Source organism: Prionailurus bengalensis, chromosome B3 (genome assembly GCF_016509475.1).
Source record: "Prionailurus bengalensis isolate Pbe53 chromosome B3, Fcat_Pben_1.1_paternal_pri, whole genome shotgun sequence".
Taxonomy (NCBI): Eukaryota; Metazoa; Chordata; class Mammalia; order Carnivora; family Felidae; genus Prionailurus; species Prionailurus bengalensis.
Window position 1 is genome coordinate 29,754,558 of NC_057355.1, and position 13,096 is coordinate 29,767,653.

General features: G+C 35.4%; 1 protein-coding gene across 3 annotated transcripts in view; it reads right to left on the reverse strand.

Moving 5' to 3' along the window:
• Positions 1–13,096, reverse strand: part of SCAPER (S-phase cyclin A associated protein in the ER) — a 535,605-nt gene that overhangs the window by 303,748 nt on the left and 218,761 nt on the right. For all 3 annotated transcript variants that reach the window (XM_043554938.1, XM_043554936.1, XM_043554937.1), the window contains exon 21: positions 333–469. In XM_043554938.1, coding sequence (XP_043410873.1) covers positions 333–469 — 137 coding nt within the window. The remainder of the gene's footprint in view (positions 1–332; positions 470–13,096) is intronic.

Here is a 13,096-nt window from a genome sequence, read left to right on the forward strand (position 1 = left end):
AATAGTTGGAAAGAAAAATAGGCTTAGTTTACACATACTGAAACATACTACTGTATGCTGGAGGAGGCCCAGGTTTGGCAAGGCTTTGGCATCCAATTATAAGAAGAGCTCTTAACAGGTGAAAGCAAGGGCTTTAGATCGATACGCAGTTTTCTTTCTCAATCAAAGAAAGTGGCTATAAATTAGGCTCATCAGTATTATTTTCAAAGCTTTCTTGAAGCAAACAAGTTTAAACTTTTTGGGAGGGCACAGGGTCTTCCTTAGATATACATTAGGAAGGATATATCACTAAAGTTTTTGTTTTCTTTTCTTTTTAAGGATATTTATGGTACCTGGAGTTCATCCGGGCTTTTATCTTTTTGGCTTTTTTTTTATTTTTCTGCCTCTCGTCTCCATCTTTCAATGGTTCTGGTAGAGCTGCACTTTCAACCACAATGTCAATAATATACTTCTTTAATGAAAGATGCTCCTGCAAGATAAATAAATGATAATAACATTGATGATGGTTAAAGAATAACATAGCATTGCTACAGACTATAGTGAGTATAAAAAAGTATATAGATAAAAGTAGAGTAATATTTACGAAATTCTGTTTTTCACAATTCCTTTGGAAAACACTGAAGAAATGTTTTACTTAAGATTTTCATGGACTTATCAAACCTTTTCTGTACATCAACTGTTACAAATGCTAAGGATACAAGGACATATCCCTATCCCTCACAACCACACAGCATTGAGAGGTAAAAAAAAAAACGTATATGTATATGTAAATGTACATATGTATGTATGTGTGTGAGTGTGTGTGTGTATGTGTGTGTATACACACACATACACACACAAATCTATAATATCCAGTAGTAAGTGTCGATTAGAAAGATGGGATGCTATAGGAGCCCAAAAGGGAAACAAAAGCAATGTTCACTGGGGGTAAAGGGGAAAGGTTTCAAGAAGGAAGTACCATGTCTGCTATCTCTTGAAGAATGGACTGAATTTGAACATACAGATATTAGATATATGTGTGTTTGTTTGAGCTGAGTGTTGGGAAAGGTGGCAGAAAGGAAAAATAAAAAAAGGCATTTCAGAACACACAAAAAGAGATGAAAGTAGAATGTGGTTACTGGAAACAGCAATGTGGTTTGGCTGGAGCGCACAGATTCTGGCCCCATGTCCCTCCTTATCAATGTTAGATTTTACAGCCCATTACTATAATCATTTCCTTGCATGTACACAGCATGTGCATTCCCTTCCCCTCTCTTCTTTACTCATACTTGCATGGCAAAATCCCAATTCTAAATCTAACTCCCACCCTACTCTGTGCCCATACCTGGCCAGATTAATGTGGCTGTAATTATGAACTGTGTTGACTACTCTCACTTTAAATTTATGACATTACAAATGTCATACTCAAATGGCCCCTAGTATTGCCAGGCAATTAGGGAAACTTAAACTATTTTCTCTACACACTCTTTTCTAGAAATTGTTTTAGATCTTCTCCTCAAATTTCTAACACCCTTAGCCCTGTAGATCACTTCCTCTTTCCTGACACTTTTTCTTCACTAGGCTTCCAGACATTACACTGTCCTCCTAACTTACCAGCTGCACCTTCTAAATCTTCTTTGTTGGATTCTTTTGCTCTGCATGAGCAAATGTTGGAATATCCCAGAGCTATATACTTCTCTATCCAAACTCATTCATCAAGTGCAGTGACTTGAAATATTATTTATACACAGGCAATTCCCAAATTTTTAGCTCTAGCTCTGACCTCTCCTCTGAACTCCACTCCTATATCAAACTGTCTACTACAAATTTCCACTTAAAGTATTTCCATCATAAGCATTTCCAAAATAATAGTCCACAACAAAATGCTTATGTTCCCCACATACAGTTACTCTTCCCAGAATGTTTCCCATTTCAAATGCAACTAGAAAGAAATAACCCAGGTCTCAAATGAAACAAAAGCAATAATATAAATAAAGATAATCCTCTTACCATATCTTCTAAGGATACATGGTATAAAGCAAGTCATATGTGAAATCATTATCCATGTTACCATTTTTGAATACTTAATACATGATCAGCAAAGGGCTAACCTGAACACATTATTTTCTATAATCATCACAATACCATAAAACAGGTGGTAATATGTTTACATTTTACAAGATACTTAATAATGGTTCAGAGAGGTTTGGTATTATGTCCACAGCCACAAAGCCCAAGGTCAAACTAGCTGATTTCACAAGACCAAGCTATTCCCCTCCCCCAACACTGCCGATGTAGACTGAGTCTGACATGTTAATTTCTATTTCTGCACCAAGAAAAAAGAATATTCCAAATGACACCTTCTACTTTATGGAAGGTCCAATTATACTATTTTAAGTTATATGTAAATGTCATTTACATATCTAATAGAATCCACTAAAGATCACTATACACAAAGGTAGACACTATATAGAAAATCTTGGACTTTATCTAGAACTATCAAAAATCCTATCTTCTTAAAGAACAATACATCTACACACATGAATTATGCATTCACGTTAATGTTAACATTTTCAAAAATCTCAAAACTAAAAACAAATGAGAATATATTTTTATTTGACTTAATAAGTTTTATCTTTTTAAAAAAACTTTTTTTAAAATTTATTTTGAGAGAAAGAGAGAGAGAGAGACAGAGCACACCAGTGGGGGAGGGGCAGAAAGAGAGACTCCTAAGCGGGCTCCACACTGCCAGCGCAGAGCCTGACGTGAGGTTCTAACCCACAAACCGCGAGATCATGACCTGAGTTAAAGTCAAGAGCCAGATGCTTAATCAACTTACAGTTGATTAAGGTGCCCAAAAGTAAGTTCTATCCTAATACAAAATCAGTATGTGTCAATTATAGAATATATAAATAAAAATTAAGAAATAAAAAATCTCATAAAATACTAACACCTAAAAATAATTATATGAATATATCCTATATTCTTTGTGTGTTTTTATATGTGGGATATGCCATTTATAATATTTTATAAATTTTTAAATTTAAAATTTCAAATACATTCTATTAAATAATATTCTACAACATAATCTAGTGGCTATCAGTTATTCCATTTCATGAATATACCTAATTTTACTACTTTATTATTAGATAACTAGATAACTTTTATTATCAATATTATAAATGCCAGTGCAACAAATATTCCTACAGTTAAGATTTTAAACACATAATCTATTTTCCCTTTGATCAAATCATAAAAATGAAATTCCTATATCACAGAATACACATATTTTTAAGGATTTTTATAAGTATTCCCAAATTGAACAACCAAACTGGGAATTAATTTACATGCCCACAAGTGATTTGCCACTACCTAGTGTTTCTATTTTGTTTGTAAATCTATCAATTTGTTGGCTGAAACACTGGTGTTAGTATGTTAGACCATTTATATTTTGTCCTCTGTGACTTAAAATGTGTCTTTTGTCCAGCTTTCTATAAACAGATTTCAAGTTTTTATACGTTTCCGTCTAGTGATTTGCATTATATTTTAGCTTCTATAAGAAACAAATCAATTTTGGGTGATAAAAGAAACACATTGTGGGATGTGACACAGGATAATTAATAGTCATTTTTCCATTAAAACTATGGAGACTTTATACAGGAAGGTACTGAGATGGCTTCTGAAGATAGAAGGTGTATGTAAAGGTTTTTCAACACTAAGGAGTGGCTGATGAAATTATGGCATATTTCCATGAGGAAATATTAGTCATTAAAATCCTTATAAACAGAAAATTGGAAGTAGATAAAGGCAGTGGCAGCAAAATTTTAGATTCTCTCTAGGGGCATCTGGGGAGCTCAATCAGTTAAAAGTCCAATTTTGGCTGAGGTCATGATCTCACAGTTGGTGAGTTTGAGCCACACACTGGGTTCTGTACTGGCAGCTCAGAGCCTGGAGCTTGCTTCAGATTCTGTGTCTCCCTCTGTCTCTGCCCCTGCCCCCTCATGCTCTGTCTACCTCTCTCAAAAATAAACAGTAAAAAATTTAGCTTCTCTCTAAATTATCATATAAAACAGAAAAAGCGATTATATATCAACAACAAAACCCACAGAAAATATTTACAACAAAACAAGGTGACAATGTATCCCCCTAAACCCCACACCAAGTAGGTAAGGTCAAATTACCAACACATCAGCAGAGTTTCAGTGTCTTTGAAGGAGAAATCAAGGGAAACAAAAAGTGAATAATGAACTTCACATCAGAATTCTAGAAAAGGAACCATTTTCCATTGGAGAATTCAATAGGCCAATTTGAGAAGAGCATCTAAAATGGAGAGAAGTTTGCCCACTCCGAAGGCAGTGAAAGAAACAGCTGCATTAAGTACTTAATACTTTGGTGAAGGCTAGTCCCAATGAACTCTCAAAACTGAGCCACGGGAAAACTGCTGCAAAAGGAATTTAAATGTGCCAACTAGAGATAATAAAGATAAAGGGGGAAAAAGTATAGACAAAAGAAGAGCAAGGAAAGAGAATAAAGAAATTTCAGAAATCAAGTTACTCTATTTTATACAAAAATAACAGAAAAGGAGCTCCAGGAAATTTGAATACCTATGCCAAATCACAACTGAATCTAAAAGTCTTATAAAACCAATTCCACCCTAAAAGTATCAAGGCCAATAGCCAAAATTATTTTTAAAAAATAGCTAAAATTAAGCAACAATACAAACAATGAAAATACACCAAAAAACATGCACGGGCTAAATCCAAATTTTACTCTCCATTTCAAAACAAGCTAAAACAAATTTTTCAAGGGGTATAAGGCATGAGAAAACAACACAACTCACCATCTTAATAATTTAGAATTTAGGTCATGAGATTCAAAGAAGATTGAAAATGAAAAACTAACACTTAAGAAATGTTAATAAAATAGAAGACACAGAAGAAAGAACAAACAACAAATAATGCCTTAGACAAATAAAAGATGAAAGGAGAAAAATGTTTATATCCAAAGATATAAAGAAAAAGGAGTTGAGAGTAAGTGGAAATATGAAAGATGGGCAAAGATGGAAATAAAAGTCTGTTAAAAAAGAAAACCAAAGCAAGGGAAGAGATCAAATAATAAAAACTATAATTCAAGAAAACTCTCCTGAAGAGAATATAATTAAATACTAAAAGGGTACACCGCATGCCCAAAAATACTGACCCAGAGCAGCTAAAGCCAAGATATATCCTATTACAACTTTTGGACTTAGAAGAAAAAGGAAAAATTACTTGAACATATAGGGGAAAAAACAAGTGAGTTACAAGGGAAAAATGAGATTACAAGCAGCCTTCTTGACAGCAACATTTTATGGCAGGAGAAAATGAAGCAATATATTTAGTATTTTCAAAGAAAGAAATATGAGCTAAAGATTTTATATCTAGTAAAACCAACTTTCAGGAATTAAGTCACAGATAAATGTTATCAACATTAAAAAAAACTCAGAGAATATTATATTCATAAGATCCTCCTGTGGAATCAACTAAAGAACAAGCCCCTGAGGATCCCAAGGAAAGATGGAAGAGTAGGAGGATCTTAGGCTCACCTCCTCACATAGGTACACCTAAATAACAAACACATGTGCATAAATAACCCAGAAACCACCCAGAAGACTGGCAGTTCTCCAAACCTAATGCAGAGAAGAGGGTAGGAAGGGTGGAGACATGGTCAAGAGCCACATGGCCCTCACTGCAATATAGCACAGAAGTGGCAGTTTGAAACACACCTGGGGTTTATGAAAGTGAGGTTTGTTTACTAGTCTCAGAGCATGTGCTAGAGGGGCAGGCATCTTAGGAAGACTTCTTCAAGAACAAAAGAGCTGGCGGTGCCATTTCCCTCCCCTCCCCTCACCAAGATACAGGGACACATGGGAAGCAGCACAGCCCAAACACTTTCCACGTAGCTTGCTAACAGCATGCGCTGCCTCCATGTTCTCCTATGGACCCACACCCTCCAACACACCCTTGACAAGAGTCCAACCAAAGTAGCACCACAGGTGTGACAGTGTGTAAGTGGCCCTGAAAGAGGTCAGCATCGTACCAAAGTGACTCTGACCCCGGGGAGAGGGGCAGAAAAACACACAAACCAGTAAGGTGGCAGCCCCAGCACAGGGTTGGAGCAGACATCTGGTCTGACTGCAGGCCCTACCCACCAACCGAAGCTTCCCAGGAGACAACACAGGGCAAGTGCCCTGCAGTGTGGTGCTATGGTGGCTCCGACAAATGCATGGTTTAAGCCAACTCAAGCTTAGGCAGACCCACACTGGCCTACTAACAACTCAGAGACGAAACGCTGACCACAAAAAACAGAGACTTTGCAGGCTACTATGCTTAAGGCAAACCCAGCTCAGACACAATAGTAAAGCACATGCAATGCACACAGGAGATACCCATGAAGCACCAGATTCAGGTGAACAGGGGACATTGCAATACAGGGCACTATAGCACCTCTTCATCATAAGTAAGATCAGGAGCTGTAGCTGACTTTCCTAAAACACACAAAGAAACACAGAGAATCAAACAAAATAAGGAGACAGAGGAATACGTTTCAAATGAAAGAACAGGACAAATCAGAGTAAGAAGACTAAATGAATGGACAGAAGTAATATGCCTGATAGAAATTTAAAGTAATAATCATAAAGACACTCACCAGACTTGAAAAAAAAAAGAGTGAGGATCTCAGTAACACCCTCAACAAAGATATAGAAAACATAAAAAGAAACCAGTCAGAGATGGAAAACTTAGTAGTGAAAATTAAAAATACACTAGAGCTAATAAATAGTAGATTAAAAGGATGGATGAAAAACCTGGATGACAGAGTAATGGAAAGCAATCAAGCTGAACAGGAGAAAGAAAAAGACAAATAAAAATTGAGAATAATAATAGGAACTCAGGACACCATCAAGCACAAAAACATCTGCATTACAGGGGTCCCAGAAAGGGAAGAGACTAGGGAACAGAACATTTATTTGGAGAAATAATAGCTGGAAACTTTTGAATCTGGGGAAGGAAACAGAAATCCAGATCCAGGGGGCACAGATATCCCACAACAAAATCAATCCAAGGAGGTCCAAACAAAAACAGAGAGTAATTCAAATGGCAAAATGTAGTGATAAAGAGATTTTTTAAATTATTTTTTAATATGAAATTTATTGTCAAATTGGTTTCCATACAACACCTAGTGCGCATCCCAACAGGTGCCTTCCTCAATGCCCATCACCCACTTTCCCTCCCTCCCACTCCCCATCAACCCTCAGTTTATTCTCAGTTTTTAAGAGTCTCTTACGGTTTGCCTCCTTCCCTCTCTGTAACTTTTTTTCCCCTTCCCTCCCCCATGGTCTTCTGTTAAGTTTCTCAGGATCCACATAAGAGTGAAAACATATGGTATCTGTCTTTCTCTGCCTGACTGATTTCACTTAGCATAACACTCTGCAGTTCCATCCATGTTGCTACAAAAGGCCATATTTCATTCTTTCTCATTGCCAAGTAGTATTCCATTGTATATATAAACCACAACTTCTTTATCCATTCATTAGTTGATGGGCATTTAGGTTCTTTCCATAATTTGGCTATTGTTGAAAGTGCTGCTATAAATACTGGGCTACAAGTACCCTATGAATCAGCACCCCTGTAACCCTTGGGTAAATTCCTAGCAGTGCTATTGCTGGGTCAATAAAGAGAATTTTAAAAGCAGCAAAAGAAAACAGTTACATACAAGGGAAACCCCATAATGCTATCAGCGAATATTTCAGCAGAAACTTTGCAGGCCAGAGGGAGTGGCATGATATATTCAAAGTGCTGAAAGAAAAAACCTGCAACCAAGAATACTCTATGCAGGGGCGCCTGGGTGGCTCAGTCGGTTAAGTGGCCAACTTCAGCTCAGGTCATGATCTTGCGGTCCATGAGTTCGAGCCCTGCGTCGGGCTCTGTGCTGACAGCTCAGAGCCTGGAGCCTGTTTCAGATTCTGTGTCTCCCTCTCTCTGGCCCTCTCCCGTTCATTCTCTGTCGCAAAAATAAATAAACGTTAAAAATTAAAAAAAAAAAAAAAAAGAATACTCTATGCAGCAAGAAGAGGCAAAGAGTTTCCCAAACAGAAGTTAAAGAAATTCATCACCATTAAGCCAGCCTACAAGAAATGTTAAAGGACATTCTTTGATGGAAAGGAAAGACCATAAGAAGGAATAAGAAAAGTAGGTAGCACAAAAGCAGTAAAATTAAGTACATCTATAAAAATCAGTCAAGGGATTCACAAAATAAAAAGATATAAAGTATGACACCATACATTTAAAAAGTGGTGGGGAGAGAAGTAAAAATTAAGTGATTTGAGAATGGGTTCAAACTTTACAGATGGCTATATGCATAATATATTATACATAAACCTAATGGTAACCACAAATCAAAAACTGTTAATAGATATACAAAAAATAAAGAGAGAGAAATCCAAATACATTACTGAAGAAAGCAGAGCACTGTGAGAGAAGAGAGCAAAAGAAAGGAACAGAGAAAAACTGCAAAGACAACCATAAAGCTAGTAAAAAAAAAATGCTAATAAAAGTACATACCTATCAATAATTACTGTGGATGTAAATGGAAATACCAGTTCAATCAAAATACATAGGGGGACGGAATGAATAAAAAGCAAGACCAATCCATATGCTGCCTGTAAGAGACTCATTTCAGACCTGAAGACACAAGAAGATTTAAAGTGAAAGTAAGGGAAAGTGTTCATCATGCAAATGTCATGAAAAGAAAGCCAGGGTAGCAAAACTTTTCCGGGACAAAATAAACTTTAAAACAAAGACTGTAAGAAGAGACAAAGAAGGATGCTATATGATCATAAAGGAAACATCTAACAAGAATATATAACAATCAGGGGCGCCTGGGTGGCACAGTTGGTTAAGCGTCCGACTTCAGCCAGGTCACGATCTCGCAGTCCGGGAGTTCGAGCCCTGCGTTGGGCTCTGGGCTGATGGCTCAGAGCCTGGAGCCTGTTTCCGATTCTGTGTCTCCCTCTCTCTCTGCCCCTCCCCCGTTCATGCTCTGTCTCTCCCTGTCCCCCAAAAAAATAAATAAACGTTGAAAAAAAAATTAAAAAAAAAAAGAATATATAACAATTGTAAATATTTATGCACCCAATAGGAAAGCACTCAAATACATAAAGCTACTATTAACAAACATGAAGGCAGTAATCAGTAGTAATTCAGTAATAGTAGGGGGCTTTAAAACACCACTTACATCAATGAACAGTTCATCCAAACAGAAAATCGACAAGAAAACTGGGTTTGAATGACACACTGGACCAGATGGATCTAATAGATATATTCAGAACATTCCATCCTAAAACAGAACACAATTTCTTTTCCAGTATACATGGAATATTCTTAATAGATCATATAAGGCCAAAAAACAAGTGTTAACAAATTCAAAAAAAGGAAGTCCTATCATCCATCTTTTCTCACCACAATGCTATGAAACTAGAAATTAACCAGAAGAAAAGTTCTAGAAAGAACATAAATACATGGAGGTTAAATAACATGCTATTAAGCAATGAATGGGTCAATCAAGAAAGCAAGAAGGAAATCAGTAAAACATGGATACAAATGAAAATAAAAACATGACAGTTGAAAATCATAGGGATGCAGCAAAAGTGGCACTAAGAGAAAGTTTATACTAATACAGGCCTACTCAAGAAGCAAGAAAAATCTCAAATAAACAACTGAACTTTATATCTAAAGGAGCTAAAAATAAAGTAAGTAAGAAAAAAAACCCAAAACCAGTAGAAGGAAGGAAATGATAAAAGATTAGAACATAAATAAATAAAATAGAAACTAAAAAAACCACAGAACAGATCGATGAAACCAGGAGATTGTTTTTTGAAAAAAAGAAAAAGAAAAAAAAAATGATAAACTTCTACCCAGACTCATCAAAATAAAGAGAGGACTCAAATAAACAAAATCAAGAATTAAAGAGAGAAATAACAATCAACACCACAGAAATACAATTATAAGAGAGTAATATGAAAAAGTATATGCAAACTAACTAGGCAACAATGAAGAAATGGGTAAATTCCTAGAAATATATAACCTACCAAAACTCAATCAGGAAGAAATAGAAAATTTGAAAAGACTGATCATCAGCAATGAAAGTGAATTACTAATAAAAAACTCCCAACAAACAAAAGTTTAGGACCAGATGGCTTGACAGATGAATTCTATCAAACATTCAAAGAGACTTAATATCTATTCTTCTCAAACTATTTAAACAATAGAAGAGTAACATTTCAGTTTCATTTTATGAGGCCAGCATTATCACCATATCAAAACCAGATGGCAACACTAAAAACAAAGAGAATGACAGGCCAGTATCTCTAATGATCATACATGCAAATATTCTCAACAAAATATAAGCAAACCGAATCCACCAATACATTAAAAAAATTATTCACCATGATCAAGTGGGATTTATTCCTGGGATACAAGGGTATTTCAATATTCACAAATCTATCAATATGATACATCAAATCAACAAGAGAAAGGATAAAAATCACATGATCATTTCAACAGATGCAGAAAAAGTATTTGATAAAGTGTAATATCCAGTCACAAGAACTGTCAACATAAGAGATTTACAAGATACATACTTCAACACAATAAAGGTCATCTATGAAAAACTCACAGCTAACATCATACTCGATGGTAAAAACTAAGTGCTTTTCCCCTTAGATCAGGAACAAGACAAGGATGTCCACTATTACCAGTTTTACTCAACATAGTCCTAGAAATCTTAGCCACAGCAATTAGACAAGAAAAAGAAATAAAAGGCATCCAAACTGGTACAGAATTAAGCAAAACATTCACTACTTGCAGGTGACATGGTATTCTATAGAAAACCCTAAAGACACCATCAAAAAACTCCTAGAAATAACAAATGAATTGATTAAGGTCACAGGACACCAAATCAATACACAGAAATCAGTTGCATTTCTATACACTAAAAATACAGTAGAAGAAAGAGAAATTATGAAAACAATTCCATTTATAATTGCACCATAAATAACAAAATATCTAGGAATAAACTTTACCAAGGAGGTAAAAGACCTGTATCCTGAAAACTATAAACATTGATGGAAGAAACTGAAGACGATGCAAACAAAGGGAAAAAACATTCCATGCTAATGGATTGGGAGAAAAAATATTGTTGAAATGGCCATCCAAACCAAAGCAATTTACAGACTTAATGTAATCCCTACCAAAGTATCAACAACATTTTTCACAGTACTAGAATGAATAATCCTAAAATGTGTACGGGATCACAAAAGGCCCCAAATAGCCAAAGAAACTTGAAAGAGAACAAAACTGGAGGTTTCATAACCCCAGATTTCAAGATAAACTACCAAGCCGTAGAAATTAAAACCGCACAGTATGGCACAAAAATAGACACATAGATCAATGGGTAAGAATAGAGACCCCAAAAATAACCCCAAAACTATATGGGCAATTATTTTCCACAAAAGAGGCAAGAATATGCAATGGGAAAAAGACAGTCTCCTCAACAAATGGTGCTGGGAAAAGAGTACAGCTATATGCAAAAGAACAAAACCAGACCACTTACTTCCACTATAAACAAAAATAAACTCAAAATGGATTAAAGAACTAAATGTGAGACCTGAAACCATGATAATCCTAGAAGAGAACATACACAGCAATTTTTTTGAAATTGTCTGTAGCAACATTTTTCTAGATATGTCTCCCCATACAAGGGCAACACAAGCAAAAATAAACTACCAGGACTTTATCAAAATAAAAAGCTTTTGCACAGCAAGGGAAACAATCAACAAAATTAAAGGCAACCTTACAGAAAGGGCCATATCCGATAAAGGGTTAGTATCCAAAACAGATAAGGAACTTACACAAGTCAACACCCCAAAAACAAATCAAATTAAAACTTGGCAGAAGACATTAACAAACATTTCTTCAAAGATGACATACAAATGTCCAACAGGTACATGAAAAGATGCTCAACATCATGCATCATCAGGGGAATGCAAATCAAAACCACAGTGAGATACCAACTCACACCTGTCAGAATAGCTAAAATAAAAAATACAAGATATAAGTATTGGAGAGGATACAGAGGAAAAGGAATGCTCATGTACTATTGGTGGGAATGCAAACTGGTGCAGACATTGTGGATAACAGTATGGAAGGTCCTCAAAAAATTAAAAATAAATTACCTTTGATCCAGTAAGTGTACTACTTTATGTATTAACCCAAAGAATATAAAAACACTAATTCAAAAAGATATATGCACCCCTATGTTTACTGTAGCATTATTTACAATATCCAAATTATGGAAGCAACCCAAGTGCCTATCAACAGTTGAAATGATAGCGATGATGTGGTGTGTGCATGTGTGTAATATTACCCATATGAAAAATGAAATCTTGCCATTTGAAACAACATGGCTAGATCTACAAGGTATAATGCCAAGCAAAATAAGGCAGAGAAAGGAAAATATCTTATAATGTCACTCATATGTGGAATTTAAGAACCAAAACAAATGAACAAAGGAATAAAGAGACAAACAAAAAACCAGACTCTTAAATACAGAGAACTGGTGGTTACCAGAGGGGAGTGGGTAGGGCGATGGGTGAAACAAGTGAAGGGGCTTGAAAGTACACTTAACATAATGAGCACTGAGTAATGTATAGACTGCTAAATCAGTATACTGTATACCGGAAAATAATATAACACTAGATGCTCATTATAATGGAATTAATTTTAAATAAGATTAAAAGAAAAAAGTTCAAAAATTTAACAAAACAAAAACTTAAGAGGTAATAAAAAAACAAGCCTTAGAAAACTAAAATGACTAGAAAGACATAGACATAAGGACTAGTATTAACAATTACAAACTTACAGAACTAAGACTAAACTGGTAGTTAAAGGCTAAAGAAAATAGTATATCATGGCTGTCCCTCAGATTTTTCACAGTATTACTATTGAAAAAGGTGGAAAGAATGGGGAAAACTTATGAACAAAATTTTAAACTGTTCTCAGCAATTACATTGGTAGTAGGAGTA